The following is a 22500-nucleotide window of genomic DNA, read 5'->3' as shown; positions in this document are numbered from 1 at the left end:
GGGAGGTGCGACTTGAGAAGGAGAGGGAGGGAAACGACAAGAAAAATTGGGGAAGGATTAAACAACGAGAAGAATAAGGAGAGGAAGGGAAAGGCGAAACTTGGGGAAGAAAGAGAAGTAGGGAGAGAAGGGAAAGGAAAAGGAAATAAGGACGTGGGAGGGAGAGGAATAGGAGACGAACAAGAAAATCAAGAGCGAAATGAAAGAAGGAGAGGAAGAAGCGACGGAGGAGGGGAGTAAAAGGAGGAGGAGGAGGAGGAGGAGGAGGGGGCGGTGAGGAGACGCGGGCAGCGAGGGGAGAAGGCAAGGCCGAGGGGAGCTGGACGCGACTCGAGCCAGTCTGGAGCGTCGGCGTCGAGGGAAGAAGCGGATCTGGAAGGCATGGAGGTAAGGAGAGGGGAAGGATCTCCCTCCCTTCCCCTGGGTGAGCTGTCCGTCGCGAGAACAGCAGTTAGCATACGGACGCTACTCGTGTGTCACTAGACCGGCGTGCCAAGACAGCGGGCGCGTGCCAGGCGAAGGCTGTGACGGCGAGGATTTGGCACTATGCTCACGGTGGCCTCTGTAGATGAAATAAGAAAAAAATAAGCTTTGTGGAATAGCATACTCTTTGTACAGAGGTACATCTGTGTCATGTGAAGCGCATGTGGCTCATGAGTATGGACGCGAGACAGCTTTGCCACTAACACGTGTTGGGCCTGGGTGCCAGCACAAGGACATTTGTTTTTGTTTGTTTTTGTTTTCCTTATAGTCTGCTTCGGTGGTCAAGGGAACAGACGGGCGAGGGAGGCGGATAAAAAGAGGGGGGAGAACACGGAATAAAGATGGGAACGCGTGAAAAAAGATAATTAGAGTAAAGAATGGAAGTGAGAAGAGAAGAATTGAGTGTGAAAGAGGAAGGAGGGTGGGCTGAGATGATGATGAGAAGAGAGAGAGTGGGAGAATAATGGATAGAAGGAGAGAGGGAAAGCAAAACATATGAGCGAGGAAGAGAGAAGAGAAGGCATAGCAAGTGGGAGAAAGGAATAATAGGATTAAATAAATAGGATGGAGAAATTGAGAGAGAGAGAGAGAGAGAGAGAGAGCGAGAGAGAGAGAGAGAGAGAGAGAGAGAGAGAGAGAGAGAGAGAGAGAGAGAGAGAGAGAGAGAGAGAGAGAGAGAGAGAGAGAGCCAGAGCCAGAGCCAGAGCCAGAGCCAGAGCCAGCCAGAGGCAGATACGACTAGTGGGCGAGTTAAGAGGACAAGAGTCTCCAGTTTTCGTAGCGATTAAATGCCTATTCCATGCATAATAAATTGATTAAATGAGTTAGACGTTTCCCCGGCCTTATCAGGGATTACGGGAAGCCACATTTTTTTCCTTATCGATGTAAACATTGGTGACGGTCACCCCATATGGCTCGGCTGAGAGGATCACTTGTTACACATTTTTTAAAGTTTTTTTTGACGATCACTCCGGTTACTTTTGATGCGAACGAGGAAATTATGTCAGAAATGACGGGACATATTTTCTCTTCATTCTCTGTCTGGTGGAGTTTTCCATGACGCGAGTTAAAGCGCCGTAGTAACAGTTTCCCGCTTCGACAACGTTACACTGAAGACGATAACAACCTATCTCTCCCCCGCGATTGGCTGGCCGGACCGCACCCCCAGCGCTCATTGGCGGAGCTCGCGTCGTCCCTCCCGACGTGGGCTCTGCAAGTCACGTGGTGGCGGTTACCAGTTACTCGCTCGGTCTGTCGGTCCCTAGGCCTACGACCGAGGCTTGGATTACGTAACCAAAGGAGGCTGGACCGCTGGAGAGGCACACGGACCAGATCCTGTGCAGCTGGGAGGCGTGCGGTGCTGTGGGTGAGCGGGGCATCGAGCGGCCGATATTGCGAACCGCCAACTCCGTGTTGGGTGCCTTCTTATAAACATTCGTCAGCTGATTTGGAGTTCTCTCTGACAGAGGACGCCGAGCCAACAGCTGGCAGCCCTTGCGATAGCCACTTCCCGGATGCCTGTGAGTGATAAATGTATTCCCTTAAACAGTAACAGTGTGGAATGAAAGCGAAAAAAGTCTGTTGTTTACTTAGTGTATGGAGCGAGTGTACAGCCGATGGAGATGGACCTTTGGAAATGCAAATCTTAAGCAACAAAGTTCTGCGACGGACCTCCTCGTGTATTTCCCCGAATCTCTGGGCATTTCTGAGGCATTCGCGGGGCCAAATATGCACGCGAACCGAGGCATCCTGCGTGACTACGTGGCGATGGGGTCACTGTGTTTGCCATTTCTATTTTTAGGTGTTTTTGATAATGATCTGAGCTGTGAATGGCGATGGTGGAGATAGTGATGCTTATGACGTTTGTTTGTAATGTTATTGGTGAGTCTTGTACATGTGTAATATATTTTTCATCTACTTTATTATGTTTATACTGTGAGTATGTTTTTTTCGTTGTTTTTCTCTTTGAGTTGCCATTTATAGTTAAACGTGTTTCAGTGCTTCTTTTCCTCCATTTTTCTTCCTCCACCAGTACCGTATCACTGTCTTTCCCCCCTCCATCACTTTTTCTCTCGCCACCACTCCCCCTGCAACTCCTCTCCCCTCTCCTCCCCTCTGCACTACACCCACTTCCTCCCTCCTGTACCCTCTTTGTCCTCCTCTCCCTCTCTCCATCTCGTCTACTACTAATCGTCCCCTCCCCTCCCCATAACCTCCCCTGTACTACTACCCCCTCCCCCTTCTTCCCCTCCTCCCTCCACCCTCTACTCTCCTTTCTCACTTTCTTCTCAACACTCCCTCTTTCTCATTTTCCGCCTCCGTATTCTTCTTTCTTCTTGCCTTCCACTCCTCACCACCACCATCCTCCACCACTACCACCACCACCACCACCCTCCTCCTCCTCTCTCCTCCTCCTCCTTCCTCCTCCTTCCCTCTCTCTCTTCCTTCCTCCTTCCTTCCTCCTCCACCACCACCACCATCCACCACCACCACCACCACCACCACCACCACCACCACCACCACCACCACCACCACCACCACCACTCTCCACCACCACCACCACCACCTCCACCACCACCACCACCACCACCACCACCACCACCACCACCACCACCACCACCACCCCACCTTTAATTTCCACTGTCCTCACTCTCTTCTCCACCTCCACCTCCACCTCCTCCTCTCCAGCACCTCTCTGCTCCTCCTCCTGCTCCGCCTCCTGCTCCTCTCTGCACCTCCACCTCCTCCTCCTGCTCCTCCACCATCTCCTCCTCCACATCTATTTCCTCCTCCTCCTCCTCCTCCTCCTTCTCCTCCTCCTCCTCCAGTAAAACACCACTACCACCACCACCTCCTCCTCCTCCTCCTCCTCCCTCCTCTCCTTTCCTCCAAAACACCTACCATCACCTCTCCTCTAAAGAACACCACACTACCACCACCACCACCTCCTCCTTTCCTCTCTCTCTCCTTCCTCCTCCTTCCTTCCTCCTCCTTCCTCCTTCCTTCCTCCATTCATTACCTTCCTCCTCCTCCTCCCCCTCCCTCCACTACTACCTCCTACTCCTCCTACTCCTCCACTACTGCCACCACCTCCTCCTCCTCCTCCACTACTACCACCACCCACCTCCTCCTCCTCCTCCTCACTACTACTCCTCTACTACCTCCTCCTCCTCCTCCTCCTCCACTACTACCTCCTCCTCCTCCTCCTCCTCCTCCACTACTACCTCCTCTTCTCCTCCTCCTCCTCTCGCTCCACTACTACCTCCTCCCTTCCTCCTCCTTCCTCTCTCCACTACTGACCTCCTTCTTCCTTCCTTCCTTCCTTCTAACTACTACCTCCTCCTTCCTTCCTTCCTCCTTCCTTCCACTACTACCTCCTCCTCCTCCTCCTCCACTAATACCTCCTTCCTTTCTTCCCCTCCTCCTCCACTCATCCACCTCCTCCTCCTCCTCCTCCTCCACCACTACTACCCTCCTCCTCCTCCCTCCTCTCTTCCACTACTACCTCCTCCTCCTCCTCCTCCTCCACTACTACCTCCCTTCCCTTCCCTTCCTTCCACTACTACCCTCCTTCCCTCCTCCTCCTCCTCCTCCTCCTCCACTACTACTCCTCCTCCTCCTCTCTCCTCCTCCACTACTACCTCCTCCTCCTCCACTTCCTCCTCCACTACTACCTCCTCCCTCTCCTCCACTGTCATTCTTCTCCTCCTCCTCCCTTCCTCCACCCGCTACCTCTCTCCTCCCTCCTCCTCCTCCTCCACTACTACCTCCTCCTCCTCCTCCTCCTCCACTACTACTTCCTCACCCTCCTCCTCCTCCTCCACTACTACCTCCTCCTCCCTCCCTCCTCCTCCACCAGCCACTCCTTCCTCCTCCTCCCTCCACTACTACCTCCTCTCCTCCTCCCTCCTCCACTACTACCTCCTCTCCTCCCTCCTCCTCCTCCACTACTACCCTCCTCCTCCTCCTCCTCCTCCACTACTACTACTCCTCCTCCTCCTCCTCCTCTACTACCTCCTCCTTTCCTCTCCTCCTCCCTCCTCCTCCTCCTCCCTCCTCTCAAAAAACTCCACCTCCTCCACCACTCATCACCACCACCTCCTCCCTCCTCCTCCTCCTCCTTCTACTCTTTCTGCCTCCTCTTCAAAAACACCACCACCTCCCTCCTCCCTCCTCCTCCTCCTCCTCCTCCTCCTCCTCCTCCTCCTCCAAAACCCTCCTCCTCCTCCACTACTACCTCCTCCTCCTCCTCCTCCACTACTACCTCCTCCTCCTCCTCCTCCATCACTACTCCTCCCTCCTCCTCCTCCACTACTACCTCCCCTCCCTCCACTACTACCTCCTCCTCCTCCTCCTCCTCCTCCTCCTCCTCCTCCCTCCTCCCTCCCCCTCCTCCAAAAACCACCTCCTCCACCACCATCTACCACCTTCTCCTCCTCCTCCTTCTCTTCTACCTCCTCCTCCTTAAAAACACCACCACTCTCCTCCTCCTTCCTTCCTCCCTCCTCCTCCTCCTCCTCCTCCTCCTCCTCCTCCTCCTCCTCCTCCTCCCTCCACTACCACTTTCCTTCCTCCTTCCCTCTCCACTACTACCTCCTCCTCCTCCCTCCTCCACTAGCCACCTCCTCCTCCTCCTCCTCCACTACTACCTCCTCCTCCTCCTCCCTCCACTACTACCTCCTCCTCCTCCTCCCTCCACTACGCTCTCCTCCTCCTCCTCCTGCCACTCACTACCTCCTCCTCCTCCTCCACTACTACCTCCTCCTCCTCCCTCCTCCACTACTACCTCCTCCTCCTCCTCCTCCTCCACTACTACCTCCTCCTCCTCCTCCTCCTCCCTCCACTACTACCTCCTCCTCCTCCTCCTCCTCCACTACCTCCTCCTCCTCCTCCTCCACTACTACCTCCTCCTCCTCCTCCTCCACTACTACCTCCTCCTCCTCCTCCTCCCTCCACTACTACCTCCTCCCTCCTCCTCCTCCTCCACTACTACCTCCTCCTCCTCCTCCTCCTCCACTACTACCTCCTCCTCCTCCTCCACCTCCACTCATTCTCACTACCTCCTCCTCCTCCTCCCTCCACTACTACCTCCTCCTTCCTTCCTTCCTTCCTTCCTCTCACTACTCTTCCTCCTCCTCCCTTCCTTCCTCCTCCTCCCTCCTCCTTCCCTCTCCTCCAAAAACCACCTCCCTCCACCACCATCACCACCACCTCCTCCTCCCTCCCTCCTCCTCCTCCTTCCTCCTTCACTTCTACCTCCTCCCTTCAAAAACAACACCACCCTCCCTCCTCCTCAAAACTCCTCCTTCCTTTCCTCCTCCCTCCTCCTTCCTTCCTTCCTTCCTTCCACTACTACCTCCCTCCTCCTCCTCCCTCCACTACTACCTCCTCCTCCTCCTTCCTTCCACTGTATTACCTCCTCCCTCCTCTCCTTCCACTACTACCTCCTTCCTTCCACTATCCACTACCTACCTCCTCCTCCTCCTCCTCCTTCCTTCCTTCCTCCTTTTCCTCCCTCCTTCCCTCCCCTCTCCCTTCCTCTCCTCCCTCCTCCAAAAACCACCTCCTTTCCCCCACCAATTGTCACCACCACTCTCCTTCCCTTCCTCCTTCCTTTCTCTGCCACCTCCTCCTCCAAAAAACACCATCTACCCCTCCTTCCTCCTCCCTCCTTCCTCCCTTCCTCCTCCTCCCTCCTCCTCCTCTTCCTCCTTCCTTCCTTCCTTCCTCTCCTTCCTCCACTACTACCTCCTCCTCCTCCCTCCTCCACTCATCACGGTCCTCCTTCCTCCTCCTCCTGACTACTTCACTCTCCTCCTCCTCTCCTCCACTCACTACCCTCCTCCTCCCTCCTCCACTCACTACCTCTCCTCCTCTCCTCCATCCTCTACACTACCTCCTCCTCCTCCCTCCACTACTACCTCCTTCCTCCTCCTCTTCCCTCCACTTTTTTCCTCTCCTCCTCCTCCTCCCTCCACTCACTACCTCCTCCTCCTCCTCCTCCTCCATCACTACCTCCTCCTCCTCCTCCACTACCTACCTCTCCTCCTCCTCCTCCACTCCATCATCTACCTCCTCCTTCCTCCTCCTCCTCCTCCTCCTTCCTTCCCTCCTCCTTCCTCCCTTCCCCTCCTCCTCCTCCTCCTTCCCTCCCTCCAAAAATCCACCTTCCCTCCACCACCATCACCACCTCCTCCTCCTCCCTCCTCCTCCTTCTCTTCTACCTCCTCCTCCCTGTCTAAAACCCAATTTCACCTCCTCATCAACCACCACCACCACCTCCTCCTCCTCCTCCTCCTCGTTTTCGTCCCTCCTCCTCCTCCTCCTTCCTCCCTTTCCTCGTCCTCGTCCTCGTCCTCAGTCCTCGTTCCTCGTCCCTCGTCCCTCCTCCTCCTTCCTCCTCTCGTCCTCCTCCTTCGTCGTCTGCTTCCTCCTCCTCGTCGTCCTCTCTCCCCTCGTTCAGCCCTCCTCGTCGTCGTCTCTTCCTCGTCAGCCCTCTCTCGTCCTCCTCGTCGTCCTCCTCGTCGTCCTTCCTCCTCCTCCTCGTCGTCCTTTCCTCTCCTTCCGTCCCCGTCGTCGTCTCCCTCCTCCCTCCTCCTCCTCCTCCTCCTCCTCAACTCTCGTCTCCTCTCTCCTCCTCCTCCTCCTCCTCCTCCTCCTCCTCCCCTCCTCTCTCCTCCAAAACCACCTCCTCCTCTCCTCCTCCTCCAAACCACCTCCTCCTCCCTCCCTCCTCCAAAAAAACCACCTCCTCCTCCACCACCACTACCACCACCACCACCACCACCACCACCACCACCACCTCCTCCTCCTCTCCTCCTCCTCCCTCCCTCCTCTTCCTCCTCTTCCTCCTCTTCCTCCACCACCTCCTCCTGCTCCACCACCTCCCCTCCTGCTCCACCACCTCCTCCCTGCTCCACCACCTCCTCCTGCTCCACCACCTCCTCCTGCTCCACCACCTCCTCCTGCTCCACCACCTCCCTCCTGCTCCACCACCTCCCTCCTGCTCCAGCACCACCTCCTCCTGCTCCACCACCTCCCTCCTGCTCCACCACCTCCTCCACCTCCTCCTCCCTCTCCACCACCACCACCACCACCTCCACCACCACCACCACCACCACCACCACCACCACCACCACCACTCACACCACCACCACCTCCTCCCTCCTCCCTCCTCCTCCTCCTCTCCTTCCTCCTCCTCTACCACCACCTCCTCCAGGGCTTCCCTCCTCCCCTTCCTCCTCCTCCCTCCTCCTCCCTCCCTCCCTCCTCCTCCTCCTCCTCTCCTCCTCACCACCACTCACCTCCTCCTCCTCCTCCTTCCTCCTCTACTACCACCACCACCTCCTCCTCCTCCCTCCCCTCCTCCCCTCCTCCTCCTCCTCCTCCTCCTCTACCACCTCCACCACCACCTCCCCTTCCCTCCTCCCTCCTCCTCCCTCCTCCTCCTCCTCCTCCTCTCCCTCCTCCTCTACCACCACTCACACTATTAATCTCCTCCTCCCTCCTCCTCCTCCTCCTCCCTCCCTCCCTCCCTCCTCCTCCTCCTCCTCCCTCCTCCTCTACTCACCACCATCACCACCACCACCACCCCTCCTCCTCCTCCCCTCCTCCTCCTCCTCCTCCTCCTCCTCCTCCTCCTCCTCCTCCTCCTCCAAAACCACCTCGTAATGCTTACTTGTCCCTTGTGTTCCGGCGCGCTCGCTTGCCTGTACCCTTTGGCCTCCGCTTCGCCCCAGCCTCCCACGGGGCCCTTCCTCTCCTCGCCTCACTTCGCCTCTTCTGTCCTCCCTTCGCTTCTTCTCGCTTCTCCTTTCTCGTTCTCGCTTCTCCTTTCTCTCTGCTTCTCCTCCCTCCTTCGCTTCTTCTCTCCTCTTCCTCTTCTCACTTCTCTTCTTCTCTCCTCTTGTCACTTCTCTTCTTCTCTCCTCTTCTCACTTCTCTTCTTCTCTCCTCTTCTCACTTCTCTTCTTCTCTCCTCTTCTCACTTTTTTTCTTCTCTCCTCTCCTCCCTTCCCCCTTCCCCTCTCCTCCCCTCGCCTGACCTCCGTTTTTCCTCGTGAATGCCTCTATTTTTTATTATTATTTTATTGGCGTATTTCAGATATCATTGTCTTTTGGGCATGTTTTTTTTTTATTTATTTTTTTATTGTTTATGTCGTTGCTGCAGTACCCGAAAGGCATTCGTTATAAGCTTTACTCTCATCCGTTTGGTTATTATCACCGATTTATTTCGCTCGTCGACTCAGGTATTACGTTACTGTCACCGGTTCTGATACCGCTGGTAATCCGTGTTATTATTGATAGTGTAGTTGTTATTACCGGTGTTGTTATCATAGGTACATGACCAGGGTACAATTACTCTGTTTTGGAATACGGATGTTGCTGTCTGTTTTGCGGCCTGTGCAATTAATTAATTAATTAATTAATTAATTAATCTATTTATTTATTTGTTTATTGTTTTTTGTTGTTGTTGTCTCAATGGTAGTCGGTATTTTTATGTATTTTTGGCTCAGAAGGTGGTTGAGATAATTTTTGTGATGGGACAGTTTTTTCCCACTTCCTATATTTCATTTATAGTTACTACTACTATCTTCATTGTTACCACTACTCTGATTGTGGCTAGTACCACTAGTACCACCAATAGAATGATTGCAATAGTAAAACGAAGATGATAAGAATGACTGTTGTGGTATTATTATTATTATTATTATTATTATTATTATTATTATTATTATTATTATTATTATTATTATTATTATTATTATTATTATTATTATTATTATCATGATCAATATTACATCTACTGTTTTTGTTGATATTACTTTTGATTGTTAACCATGAATAGTTCTAATATTATTGTTATAATTACTACTTTTAACGTTATTGCATGCGATTAATTAAGTAACAATAATAATAAAAATGAGAACGTTTGTAATAAAAAAAATCACAAGCAAGGTAATTGGATAAAGATGAAGGCAACCCGTGTATAATTTTTGTACCTCACCACACCCCCTCCCAACCCCACATGAAGGCAACCCACATATAATTTCCCTACTCCTCCCACACCCCACATGAAGGCAACCCACGTATAATTTCCCTACCCCTCCCACACCCCACATGAAGGCAACCCACGTATAATTTCCCTACCCACCCAACCCATGAAGGCAACCCACGTATAATTTCCTACCCACCACGCCCACCCACACCCCACACCGCACCCCACATGAAGGCAAACTCCACGTATAGTTTCCGTACCCCCCCACCCACACCCCACACCGCACCCCCACCCCACACCGCACCTCACCCCACACCGCACCCCACATGAAAGCAACCCACGTATAATTTGCAATTCCACCCCACATGAAGGCAACTCACGATAATTTCCTTACCCCCACCCCTACCCTCCACCCCCCGTGCGTGTCGTAGCGCCCGCTGGCTTCTCCCGATGGAGCCAGCGGGCGTGGATTGCGTTCGCGTGGGCTGGGCGGGCGGGCGTGCGGGCAGGTGGTTGCGTGCCAGCGGGTGATCCTTATCCCATAATCCACACCGGGTTATTAAGATATTTTTTTTTAGTTATTTTTTTTCTGTTGTGTTTTCGTTTTTTTGGTTTTCTTGTTTTGTTTTTTTTTCTTGTTTTTTTTCTGGTTTTCTTGTTTTTTTCTTGGTTTTCTTGTTTTTTTGTTTTTTTTTCTTGCTTTTGTTTCTTCTTTCATTTTTTCCTTTTCTTTTTTGTTCGTTGTTTTACTGTCGTTTCTCGTTTTATTTCTTTTATATTTTTCTCGTTTTGAATTTATTATTTTTTCCTTAATTTTCTAGTGTTTCCTTTCCTTTTTTCCTTTAGTTTTTTCTCGTGTTTTTCTTTCATTTTCTCACTCTAATTAGTTTTCTTTTCCTTTTTATTTTTTTCGATTTTTCCTCTTCTTTCCCCCTCATTCTTTGTATTATTGTATTTTCTGTCTCGATCGTGAAGGAGGTGATGTAATAAGGGGGAGGGGAGGTGATGTAAGAAGGGGGGGGGTTGGAAACGGGTACATATATGGGTGGGGTAATGGTAAGGTGGGGAGGGGGTGACCGTGAGGGGATAGGGGATGGGGTGGAAGTGAGGGGATAGGGGATATGGGGGAGGTGTGTGGCCGTAAGGGGATAGGGGATGAGGGGGAAGGGGTTTGACCGTGAGGGATAGGGGATGGGGGAGGGGGGGGAGGGGCTAGGGGCTGGGGGGAAGGGGTGTGGCCGTGAGGGGATAGGGGATGGGGAGGGGGCGTGAGGGGATAGGGGATAGGGGTGTGTGACCGTGAGGGGACAGGGATAGGGATGGGGAGGGGGCGGGAGGGGATAGGGGGATAGGGGGTTATAAGGGAGCGTAGAGATTGACGCAGTAGCCTCGTGTGCCCGCGGGGTGGTCTAGTCTCCAATGCCACTTCTGGCTATCTCAGGACTATCTCTTTGTGTCGTTGGAGTGGGGTGAGGGCAAGGGGGAGGGAGACAGGGAGAAGGGTGGGGGTTAGAGGGAGAGGAAGGGGCGGAGAAGGAGAGGGAGAGAGAAAAGGAGAGGGAGAGGAAGGGTGGAGGAAGGGAGAGGAAGAGGGAGAGGGAAAAGGATGAAGGATAGGGAGAGGAAAGGGGGGAGAATTAGAGGTAGTAGGAGAGGAGGAGGGAGAGAAGAAGAGATGGTGAGGAAAAAGGAAAAGGAAAAGGTAGACGGAGAGGAAGGGGAGGGGGGAAGAGAGGTAGATGGAGAAGGGGAGGGGGGAAGAGAGGTAGATGGAGAGGGGGATGGGGGAGAGGGAGAGGGAATGGGTTGTTTGGTATGCCCTAATCAGATGACGTCACGGAGGTGTGGCGCAATGGTTACGTACGCCGAGGCACCGTTATCGGGGTATTACGTGTTTTGTCTGTGAGTGTTGATGGTTTGTGATTATGGTGCACGTTCGGTCCGTCTCCTTTTCTTTCTGTTTCTCTCTGTGTTTCTCTTTGTCTTTGTCTGTGTCTGTGTCTGTGTCTGTGTCTGTGTCTGTGTCTGTGTCTGTGTCTGTGTCTTTGTCTTTGTCTTTGTCTTTGTCTTTGTCTCTGTCTCTGTCTCTGTCTCTGTCTCTGTCTCTGTCTCTGTCTCTGTCTCTGTCTCTGTCTCTGTCTCTGTCTCTGTCTCTGTCTCTGTCTCTGTCTCTGTCTCTGTCTCTGTCTCTGTCTCTGTCTCTGTCTCTCTCTCTCTCTCTCTCTCTCTCTCTCTCTCTCTCTCTCTCTCTCTCTCTCTCTCTCTCTCTCTCTCTCTCTCTCTCTCTCTCTCTTTCTCTTTCTCTCTCTCTCTCTCTCTCTCTCTCTCTCTCTCTCTCTCTCTCTCTCTCTCTCTCTCTCTCCCTCCTCCCTCTCCTCTCCCTCTCCCCTCTCCTCCCCCCTCTCCCTCTCCCTCTCCCTCTCCCTCTCCCTCTCCCTCTCCCTCTCCCTCTCCCTCTCCCTCTCCCTCTCCCTTTTTTCACAGCTCTCTCTCGGATGTGAAAGCAACATAAGGATTATTTACATCTCCGTTCTTCACTGTCCGTGTCAGCGCATGATACACATCTGGTGGTCGAGTGTCAGGTGTTCCCCGGACAGGTGTGCCGTCACTTGGCGGAGGCTCGCTACTTTTGGCCTCGTTCCTCGACTCGTTGCGTCACTGTCAGCACGCCGTCAGTTCTTTAGCCGTCAGCTCCCCCCCCTTCCCTTCTCCTTCCCTTTTTTTTGTCTCCCCTCTGTCAGTTCCATATTGGCAGATCCCCTCCCCCTGGCCCTCCCCCGTCGATGTCTGCCCCCTCCCCCTCGCCGTCAGCCCCCCCAGCTCTTGACCTACATCGAATTTGATAGTTTAATCTGCTTGTGATTAAGTTTTACTTTTTTTTTTTAATACATGATTATTTTTTTTATCTGTGATTGCTTACCGTGCTCCGTCTTGGCCTATTAATCAGATAGGTCATGTCAGTTTTCCTGATTTTTTTCCTGTCAAGATTTTAAGATGGATTAAAACCCGTTGGAGGCTTTTGCGGATTTTTAGCAATATATATATATATATATATTTTTATTTTTTTTTCGTTAATCTAGAATTACAAATAAATACAAATATACCTTGGCCTTATCTGAAGTAAATGTCAGTTTTCCTGACTTTTGAAAATTTCTGTCGGGATTTTGAAGATGGATTTAAATCCGATTTGGAAGCTTTTGGGATTTTTGGCATTATATCTTTATTCGCGTTTTTTTCGTTAATCTAGTAATACAAAATAAATACAAATATACCCTGACCGTATCTGAAGTAGGCATGAATATAGGCCTACCTTCGCACCTGCGATTGGAACGCCTTCAAATTTACCAAAAGGATTAAAGGTCCCACAGGTAATGCCTTCGATTTCTTCCTTAATTAGCCTCGATTCCTCCTCAATTAGGCTCATTTCCTCGTTAATTAAGGCCTCCGTTGGGGTAGCGACGACAGGTCACAACGAAGGGGGAAAAAACAGCGATTGGGTCGGCATAGCAACTGGGAGGTCGCGCCTTGCATAGCTAATGAGGGGGCGGTCCTTAGGGCTGTTGCTGCTGGTCGGGTTCCTCATTTTTATGCAACTTTTTTTTGTAAAATATTTACTTTTTTTTCTCTCTCTTTATCTTATTGTTTTGACTTGGTTTGTGTTTTTTTCTTTCTTGTGAGCTCCGCTTTTTCTTTTCTTCTTCTTATTATTATGATCATTATTATTCATTTTTTTCACTTTGTTCGTGTTTTCTCTTTTTATCGTTTTCCGATTTTTTTTTTTAACCTCATGTTTTCTTTTTTTCCTTTCTCTTTTTTCGTTCTTTTCGTTATTCATCTTTCTTCTCTTTCTCTTTTGTTTATCTATTTCTCTCTCTTCCTCTTCTTCTTCTTTTTTCTCTCTTTGTTAATTCGCTTGTTGTTGCTATCTTTATTATGTCTTTTTTATACAGAATATATTTCTCCTTTTTTCTGCTAACTTGTTCTTCTCTCACCTTGTTTTTTTTCTTTTTATGTTTTGTTGGCTATTGTTTGTTTATTTTTGTCATTGTTTGTCCTCTTCCTTTCGCCTTCTTGATGTTTTCCTTTTCTTTTCGTTTTTTTTTTCATTTTTTTTCTTTTTCTTTCGTCAAGTTCATTTATTATCTGTCGCGTTTATTTTTTTCTTAACTTCTCTGTTTCCTGTTATTCATCGTCATCATCTTTTTCCTTTCTCTTTTAATAATTTTTTATATTTTTTTTCATTTATTTGTTTATTTATTTACTGATTTCCAATCATTTCGGTCCCTAAGTATCACTTCCATTCTTTCGCAATTAATAGATTCTTTTTGTTTTGTTTTACGAAGATACGAACGTGTAAAAAAGTAAAAATTAGAATGCAAGAATAGAAATAAGAATAAGAATTAAGATCTAGACGACGGAATAAAAACGCGGGACTTTTAATCAGAATTAGTGGACGCAAAGCCATCATCCACCCCCACCCCCTCCCCTTCCTCCTTCTCCTCCTCCCCTTCCTCCTTCTCCTCCTCCCCTTCCTCCTTCTCCTCCTCCTCCTCCCCTACCTTCTCCTCCTCCTCCCCTTCCTCCTTCTCCTCCTCCCCTTCCTCCTTCTCCTCCTCCTCCTCCCTTTCCTCCTTCTATCCCTCTCCTTCTTCCTCCTCCCCTTGCTCATTCTCCTCCTCCTTTCCTTCTTCTCCTCCTCCCCTTCCTCCTCTCTCCTCCCTTTTTCCTCTCTCTCTCCTCCCTTTTTTCCTTCCTTCCTCCTTCCTCTTCCTTCTCCTCCTCGCCTTTTTCCTTCTCCTCCTCCCCTTCCTCATTCTCCTCCTCCTCCCCTTCCTCTTACTCTCCTTCATTTTTCTCTTCCTCCTCCCCATCTCAACCCCCTTCTTTGCCTTACCCCCCCTCCCTCGTCCATCCCCACCCCCTTCCTCAATTTCTTCCCATCCCCTCCCTTTCTTTCAGCCCCAAAGCTTATGATTGCAAGCTGTGCAATGAGTAATGTCTTTGCAATGGTGGAGGAGGGGGCGGGGGAGGGGAGTGGGAGGGGAGGGAATTGGAAAGGGTTATTAGGGAGAGAGGGAGTGTAGAGAGAAAGGGAGGGAGGGAACGAGGGAGGGAGAGAGGTAGGGAGAGAGGGTGGTTGAAGGGAAGGATGGAAAAAGGAAAGAAAGAGGGAGGGAGGAAGGAAGGAAGGAAGGAAGGAAGGAAGGAAGGAAGGAAGGAAGGAAGGAAGGAAGGAAGGAAGGAAGGAAGGAAGGAAGGAAGGAAGGGGGAGAGTGAAAGAGGTAGAGAGGGGAAAACGGGAGGGAGGGAGAGAGGGAAGAAAAGAAATAAGGAAGGAAGGTAAGGAGGGCAGGTGGGATAGGAGGAAAGGAAGGTAGCGAAGATTTTTTATTATTTATTTATTTATTATTATTATTATCATTATTTATTATTATTATTATTTTTTTTTTTTGGGGGGGGGGGGGTGATTGAGATACAAGTTTCATAAATTTGTCTTAATGATGTCCTTGTGTATTTTCTCGAATGGACTAAACACATCGTGTGTAATTTTTTTTAATCATATTTTCGCGAGGAACTCACCAATTAGCCTTCAGATATTAATTATATTCGCACCTGTAACGTATTCTGCTCTTTTCTCTTTTCCATTCTGTTCCACGATTATGATGATAAGGGAAAAAATGTGATGATGAATTTATTGAATGCGTATCCTAAAAACAACGGATGCCAGAGAAGTGAAATTGAGAAACAAAACGAAAATTACGATGTATTGCAGTGACATTTGCGGTAATAATGACATGTATCGCGATTCGGAAATAAGGAAGGTTTTCATTCATTATAGGACTAGTTTCTTTAGTAATCCTTAATTAAGGTTTTAAACTGGTAGGCAGGAAAGAGAAGGATTTGTAACGGTTTTGCGATAATTATTTATTTTCAATGTAATCAAATTTTTTATACACTACAAAGTTTTAAATATTTTGATAAACGCGATTGAACCAGAGGCGGAAGTTATAATTTTTTTCTTAATTATTTTTTCTTAATTTTTTATTTCCTTTTTTTTATTTATTTATTTATTATTATTATTTTTTTTTGTGAAATCCACATTACTGTTAATATTGAACTACTATGGGAAAGTTTGTGGAAAGCGTTATATTAAATAAATAAAATCCATATATTAAATTAAATAAAATTATATTAAATAAAATAAAATCCATATCAATGTATCTGCCAGGTTATTCGTGCATATAATTACATGTACATACACTAATATACATTGTAGTTGGATATTATTAATTTTCCTACACAGCTCATGGGTTTTAAAATCCTTATCGGGTATTGTGGCTGTCTGGAGATAATGAATCCGTGATTATTAGATTTAGATAACACGCTCGAAGCATTAGTCTAATTACATTATTTCATGCATTGAGAGATTTATCTTTTATTAAAAATCGAATTGGATTTTTGTTGTTGTTGTTTAACTCGTAAAGGGATACCGTGGTTGAGATGACTTGCCCTTCCCCACACCCTCCCCGTCTCCCTCTTCCTCCTCCCTTCCTCCCCGTCTTTTTCCTCCTCCTCCTCCTCCTCCCCGTCTTCTTCCTCTCCCTCCTCCTCCTCCCTTTTCCTCCTCCTCTTCCTCCCCTCTCCCCTCTCTCCTTCCTCCTTTCCTTTCTCCTTCTCCTCCTCCTCTCCTCCTCCTCCTTCCTCCTCCTCCCCCTTCTCTCCTCCTTCCTCTTCATCATCTTCATCTTCATCTTCTCCTTCTCTTCCTCCTCCACTACTTTCTCTCCCCCTTCCTCCTTCTCCTCCTCCTCCTCTCCTTCTCCCTCCTCCTCCTCCTTCTCCCCTTCCTCCTCCTCCTCCCCTTTCTCCTTCCTCCTCCTCCTTCTCCCCTTCCTCCTCCTCCTTCTCCTTCCTCCTCCCCCTTTCTCCTCTCCTCCTCCTCCCCCTTTCTCCTCTCCTCCTCCTCCTCCTCCCCTTCTCCTCTTCCTCCTCCCTCCTCCCCTTTCTCCTCTTCCTCCTCCTCCTCCCTCTTCCTCCTCCCTTTCTCCTCCTTTCCTCCTCCTCCTCCTCCCCTTTCTCTCCTCCTCCTCCTCCTCCTCCTCCCCTTTCTCCTCTCCCCTCTCCTCCTCCCCTTCCCCTCTCCCCTCTCCTCCTCCTCCTCCCCTTCCCCTCTCCCCTCTCTTCCTCCTCCTCCCCTTTTTCCTCTCCCCTCTCCTCCTCCTCCCCTTTCTCCTCTCCTCTTCCTCCTCCTCCCCCCCTTTCTCCTCTTCCTCCTCCTCCTCCTCCTCCTCCTCCTCCTCCTCCTCCTCCCCTTTCCCCTCTCCTGTTAAAATTTCGCTCACACTAAGCACAAGAGAAGTACCGAGAGAGCACATCGACCGCTTACTCTCACTAACCACTTTGTTCTTAGTGTTCAAGTGTTCAGGTGTTCAAGTGTTCAGTGTGTAGTGTTCAGCCTCCGTGGGTTTTGGAGGAACTGGTTGCCACTGAACCTTGTGCTGTGTCGAGGGTTAAGCGGTACGAGGCAGCATGGGGGAGGGGGTGGGGGATGGGGGTGTTGCTTACGTCTTGAGGAAGGGGTTGGGGTGGAGGTGGAGGTGGGGGTGGGGGTGGGGGGTCGTATGTGCTGGTGTCACAGGAGACGAAAAGGCATTCGCTCGTTCATTCGTTCAAGTACTGACTCAGTTGCTTGTTCACGCGTACACTTATTCAATCACTCGTTCAGTCGTTCACTCATTCACTTGTTCGCTCGCTCACTCATTCGCTCTTTGACTAATTAACTTGTACTCTCGTTCACTCGTTCACTAATTAACTTATTCACTCGTTCACTTATTTGTTCGCTCGTTCACTCACTCACTCGTTCACTTATTAGCTGGTTCACTCACGTACTTGTTACTCTCATTCGTCGTTCACTCACTGATTTTACACACAATCGCGCTTTCATATTCACACAAATGCATAAAATTGCACTCGTATGCACTGTCACATTTTAATTTAAATTTACATCCACATTCACACTTTAATTTACTTGTATATTTATATTTACTCACCCTTCCCCCCCATATACTCACACACACATACATTCTCTCTCTCTCTCTCTCTCTCTCTCTCTCTCTCTCTCCCCTCTCTCGCCCCTCTCTCTCTCTCTCTCTCTCTCTCTCTCTCTCTCTCTCTCTCTCTCTCTCTCTCTCTCTCTCTCCCTCTCCCTCTCCCTCTCCCTCTCTCTCTCTCTCTCTCTCTCTCTCTCTCTCTCTCTCTCTCTCTCTCTCTCTCTCTCTCTCTCCTCTACCTCCCCTCCCTCCCTCCCTCCCTCCTCCCTCCCTCCTCCCTCACTCCCTCCCCTCTCCTCTCCCCCCTCCCTCCCTCACTCCCCCTCTCCCCTCTCCCTCTCTCCCTCCCTCACTCCCTCTCCCCCCTTCCCTCCGTTCCACTCCCACACGCTCCGACTCTCACGCATTATGGGTATAAGCATGTCAGACTAAGATCTTTCAAGAAGGGAGTTGGCAACAGCAAGCACATTAGGCAACCGGAAACTGTAGGGGGAGGGAGGGGGAGGGAGGGGGGGGGAGCAAAGGCCACGTCAGGCTTCGGTGTCAGAAAATTGTCATTTATTGTGACCAGATGGAAGGAGGGGTGGGTGGGAGGGGAGGAAGAGAGGGTGAAGGGTAGGGTAGGATAGGGTAGGGGAGAGGGAGAAGGGAAGGAGGAAGGGAAGAGGGGGGAAAGGAGAGGAAGAAGGGAAAAGGGAAGGGGAAGGGAGAAGAAGAAGGGAAAGGGGAAGGGGAAGGGAGAAGGAAGGGAAGGAGGAGGAGAGAGGGAGAAGGAATGGGAGGGGAGAGGGAGAGGGAGGGAAAAGGAGGGGAGGAGGGAGGGAGAAGGAAAGGGGGGAGGAGGAGGGAGAGGAAGAGAAAGGGAGAAGAGGAGAGGAGGAAGGAAGGGGAGGAGAGAGGAGAAGGGAGAAGGGAGGAGGGGAAGAGGGAGGGGAGAGGAAAGAAAAAGAAAGAATTAAAAGTGGAAAGGTGGAGGAGTGAGGAAAGGAAGTTAGTGGAAGCGGAGAAGGGGGAAAGGAGGAAGTTAGATGAAGACGGAGATAAAAGGAGAGAAGTAAATGAGGAGGAAGAGACAGGAAAAAAAACAAACGAACGAATGAGATAGAAGGAAAGAAGGAAATGAGGAGGAAGAGAAGGAAAGAAAGAAAACGAGCGAATGGTGGTATTTCTGGTCCCACTTTGTTGCCAAGAAAAGTTGCCTTGAGAGATTCGAAGTAAGGCCGAAAGGCTGACGAGACCGCAGGCAATGTGACCTTGTTCGAGAGCCACCTCCACCTCCACCCCCACCCCCACCCCCACCCCCACCCCCCCAAGTGTTCGTCTGAGGTTTTGTCTATCTTTTTTTTTTTCTCTCTCTCTCCTTCGTTTTCCTCCTCCTCCTCCTCTTCCCTTCTCTCCTCCTCCTCCTCCGCCGTCTCCCCTTTCCCCCCATTTGCTATTTTTTTCTCTTCCTCACCTCTCCTCCCTTCCCCACTCCCTCCATCTTCCCCTCCTCCTCCATCTCCCCCTCCTTCTCCACCTCCTTCTCCCCCTCTCCCCTCCTTCTCCCCTTCCCCATCTTCACCTCCCCCACCTCGCCCTCCATCTCCCCCTCCCCCTCCCCTCCCCACCTCCTCGCCCTCCATCTCCACCCCCTCCCTCCCTCCCTCGCCCTCCCACCCCTCCGCCCACCCCACCTCGACTCCACCTCCCCTCCTCCCCTGGCTCCCTCCTCTCCCCTTCTTCGTGAGTTTGTGTTGCTCCCCCCCTTCCCCTTTGGCATCCTCGGTCAGGCCTCTGCTCCCTCCCTCCTTCACTCTCTCTCCCCCTCCCTCTGCCCCTCCCTCGCTCCCACAGTACACCCTGGTTTCCGCCCGTGTTCTTTCTTGCCCCAGCGACTCATGCAGGTCATATGCGTCACGGAATCATTACTTTTAGATGGCAGGCAGTGTCACGCACGCATGTACTCACCTGGCTCACTCACGCCGCTGTTCGTGAGTTTGTGTTGCTTTCACGTGTGTTCTTTGGCATCCTCGGTCAGGCCTATTAGCTGTGGTCTGTCTCTGGCTCTCTCTCTCTCTCTCTCTCTCTCTCTCTCTCTCTCTCTCTCTCTCTCTCTCTCTCTCTCTCTCTCTCTCTCTCTCCCTCTCCCTCTCCCTCTCCCTCTCCCTCTCCTCTCCTCTCCCTCTCCCTCTCCCTCTCCCTCTCCCTCTCTCTCTCCCCCTCTCCCTCTCCCTCTCTCTCTTCCCCTTTCTATCCTTATCTCCTTCCCACCGCCCACTTTCTCCTACCTCTCTCTTTTGTTCCCTTCCCTTTCCTTCTTTCGCTCCCTCGCCGTCTTCCTTTTCCATGCCCCGTATCTATTCTCGTCTTTCTTACCCCCTTCTTTTCTTCCCTTCCCCGTGCGCCACGCCCCCGTTCTTACAGCGAACAGACTCCCAGCTGTGTTTTTAAATAGCCGTCGTTTCTTCTCTTCTGTTTTTCTATATTTAGCCTCCACGTTTTCGCAAGATGATTTCTTGACTTTTGTTATGATTCTGTTGCTATTTTTTTAAACATATTTCCTAAGAGGATATTTTTTTTGATGGGATGTTTAAAAAAAGGGTGGAAATGTTTTTATTCTGTGGTTTATCTACATGTTTCTAGTTTTTATTCTGCTTCCCTTTCGTTTGTATATGTTTGTACACTTCCTCCTCCTCTTCTCTTCTTCTTTTCTCCCCCCCCTTTCTATCTCTCTCTCTTTCACTCGCTCTTGCTCTTTCGCTCTCTCTCTCTCTCTCTCCCCCCCTCTCTCTCTCTCTCTCTCTCTCTCTCTCTCTCTCTCTCTCTCTCTTTCTCACTCTCTCTCTCTCTCTCTGTAACTCTCTGTCTACCCCTCTCTCTCTCTCTCTCCCTCTTTCCCCCTCCCTCTTTCCCTCCCCCTCTCTCTCTCTCTCTCTCTCTCTCTCTCTCTCTCTCTCTCTCTCTCCCTCTCTCTCTCTCTCTCTCTTTCTCTCTCTCTCTCTCTCTCTCTCTCTCTCTCTCTCTCTCTCTCTCTCTCCTCTCTCTCTCTCTATCTCTCTCTCTATCTCTCTATCTCCCCTCTCCTCTCCCTCTATCTCTATCTCTCCCTCTCCCTCTTCTCTCTCTATCTCTATCCTATCTTCTCTCTCTCTCTCTCTCTCTCCTCTCACTCTCTCTCACTTCTCCACTCTCACTCTCCCTCTCACTCACTCTCCCTTTCTCTCCTCTCCCTCCCTCTCTCCCTTTCTCTCCCTCTCCCTCTCTCTCCCTCTCCCTCTCCCTCTCCCTCTCCCTCTCCCTCTCCTTCTCCCTCTCCCTCTCTCCCGATCCCTGCGTTGCGTGGACGGCTTATCACCGTTCTCTTATGAAGTCACAACAGCGCGCAGTTCCTCAAGTGTCAAGTCTCTCACTGCAGGAAAAAAAGTGGCGTGTCTTGCGTGTGTTCTGATGGGGTCATTACCTGAGGGAGGAGGGGGGGGAAGGGCCGGGAATCTGGCTCGGGAAATTATAAATGATGCTTGGGGATTGCTTGTCAGGAGGGATGGGGTGGGGTGTTGGGAGTGGAAAGGGGTGGGGGTGGAAAGGGGGTGGAAGGGGGGTGGAAAGGGGTGAAATTGGGGGTGGAAAGGGGGTGGGGATGGGGAGTGTTGGGGTGAAGGGCGTTGGGAGTGGAAAGGGGTGGGGGTGGGGGAGTGGAAAGGGGGAGGGGGAGTGGTGGGGGAAGGAAGTGGGAGAGGAGGGGGTTGCAGGTTTGTTGATGATTGGGGGATTTTTTTTTAGGGGAGGTCTGTGTTTGTTTGGTTTTCTTTCTACTCTTTCTCTTTCTCTGTCTCTGTCTGTCTCTGTCTCTCTGTCTCTCTCTCTGTCTCTGTATCTGTCTGTCTGTCTCTGTCTGTCTCTGTCTGTCTCTGTCTGTATCTGTCTGTCTCTGTCTCTCTGTCTCTGTCTCTGTCTCTGTCTCTGTATCTGTCTGTCTCTGTATCTGTCTGTCTCTGTATCTGTCTGTCTCTGTCTCTGTCTCTCTGTTGTCTCTCTGTCTCTCTGTCTTTCTGTCTCTGTCTGTCTCTGTTCTGTCTCTGTCTCTGTCTCTGTCTCTGTCTCTGTCTCTGTCTCTGTCTCTGTCCCTATCTATGTCTCTCTGTCTCTGTCTCTCTGTCTCTCTGTCTGTCTCTGTCTCTGTCTCTGTCTCTGTCTCTGTCTCTGTCTCTCTCTCTCCCTCTCTCTCTCTCCCTCCCTCTCCCTCCCTCCCTCTCCCTCTCCCTCTCCCTCTCCTCCTCCCTCCCTCCTCTCCTTCCCTCCTTTCCTTCCTCCCTCCTTCCCTCCTCGCTCCTTCCCCTTCCTCCCTCCCTCCCTCCTCTCCTCCTCCTCCTCCTCCCTCCTCCTCCTCCTCCTCCCTCCTCCTTCCTCCTTCCTTCCTCCTCCTCCCTCCCTCCCTCCCTCCCTCCCTCCCTCCCTCCCTCCCTCCGAGAGAGCCTCAATCCGCAGTAACCCCGAGGTCCGTTGCATGTGAGTCCACGCAAAGGCGTTGCTGCACTCGCGTTGCAATGGATGCGAGCATTATAGGAGCCATCGGCGGCGCAAAGACCGAGCCACCTGTAACCTGGGAAGGGGAGGTGGTGGAGGAGGAGGAAGAAGAGGAAGAAGAGGAGGAGGAGGAGGAGGAGGAGGAGGAATAGGAGGAGGAGGAGGAGGAAGAGGAGGGGGGGGAGGCGTAGGAGGAGGGGCAGGGGTAGGAGGAGGGTTAGGGGTAGGAGGAGGGGTAGGGGTAGGAGGAGGGGTTAGGAGGAGGAATAGGAGGAGGGGTAGGGGTAGGAATAGGAGGAGGGTAGGGGTAGGAGGAGGAATAGGAGGAGGGTAGGGGAAGGAGGGTGTGGTGGTGGGGGGAGGGAGGAGGGTGTGGTTGGGGTAGGAGGGTATGGTGGTGGTGGTGGTTTTGGCGGTGGAGAAGGAGAAGGAGGAGGGAGGAGGAGGAGGAGGAGGAAGAGA

The 22500-nt window shown here is 51.1% G+C and overlaps 1 protein-coding gene across 10 annotated transcripts in view; it reads left to right on the top strand.

Moving 5' to 3' along the window:
- The window catches only part of Cbs (Cystathionine beta-synthase), a 69885-nt gene that overhangs the window by 5528 nt on the left and 41857 nt on the right, over window positions 1-22500 (top strand). For 4 of the 10 annotated variants that reach the window (XM_070142865.1, XM_070142864.1, XM_070142863.1 and 1 more), the window contains exon 1: window positions 2341-2364. The exons of 2 other annotated variants lie outside the window; for them this stretch is intronic. In XM_070142865.1, coding sequence (XP_069998966.1) covers window positions 2356-2364 — 9 coding nt within the window. In that variant the 5' untranslated portion in view covers window positions 2341-2355. Of the gene's footprint in view, window positions 1-366; window positions 388-1806; window positions 2004-2340; window positions 2365-22500 lie in introns of those variants that run through there. 4 more of the 10 variants (XM_027381358.2, XM_027381357.2, XM_027381354.2 and 1 more) reach the window with 2 other exon arrangements.

This window comes from Penaeus vannamei, chromosome 30, assembly GCF_042767895.1.
Source record: "Penaeus vannamei isolate JL-2024 chromosome 30, ASM4276789v1, whole genome shotgun sequence".
Classification (NCBI taxonomy): Eukaryota; Metazoa; Arthropoda; class Malacostraca; order Decapoda; family Penaeidae; genus Penaeus; species Penaeus vannamei.
The sequence above is the reverse complement of the archived record's forward strand: the minus strand, read 5'-3'. Positions and strand labels throughout refer to the sequence as shown.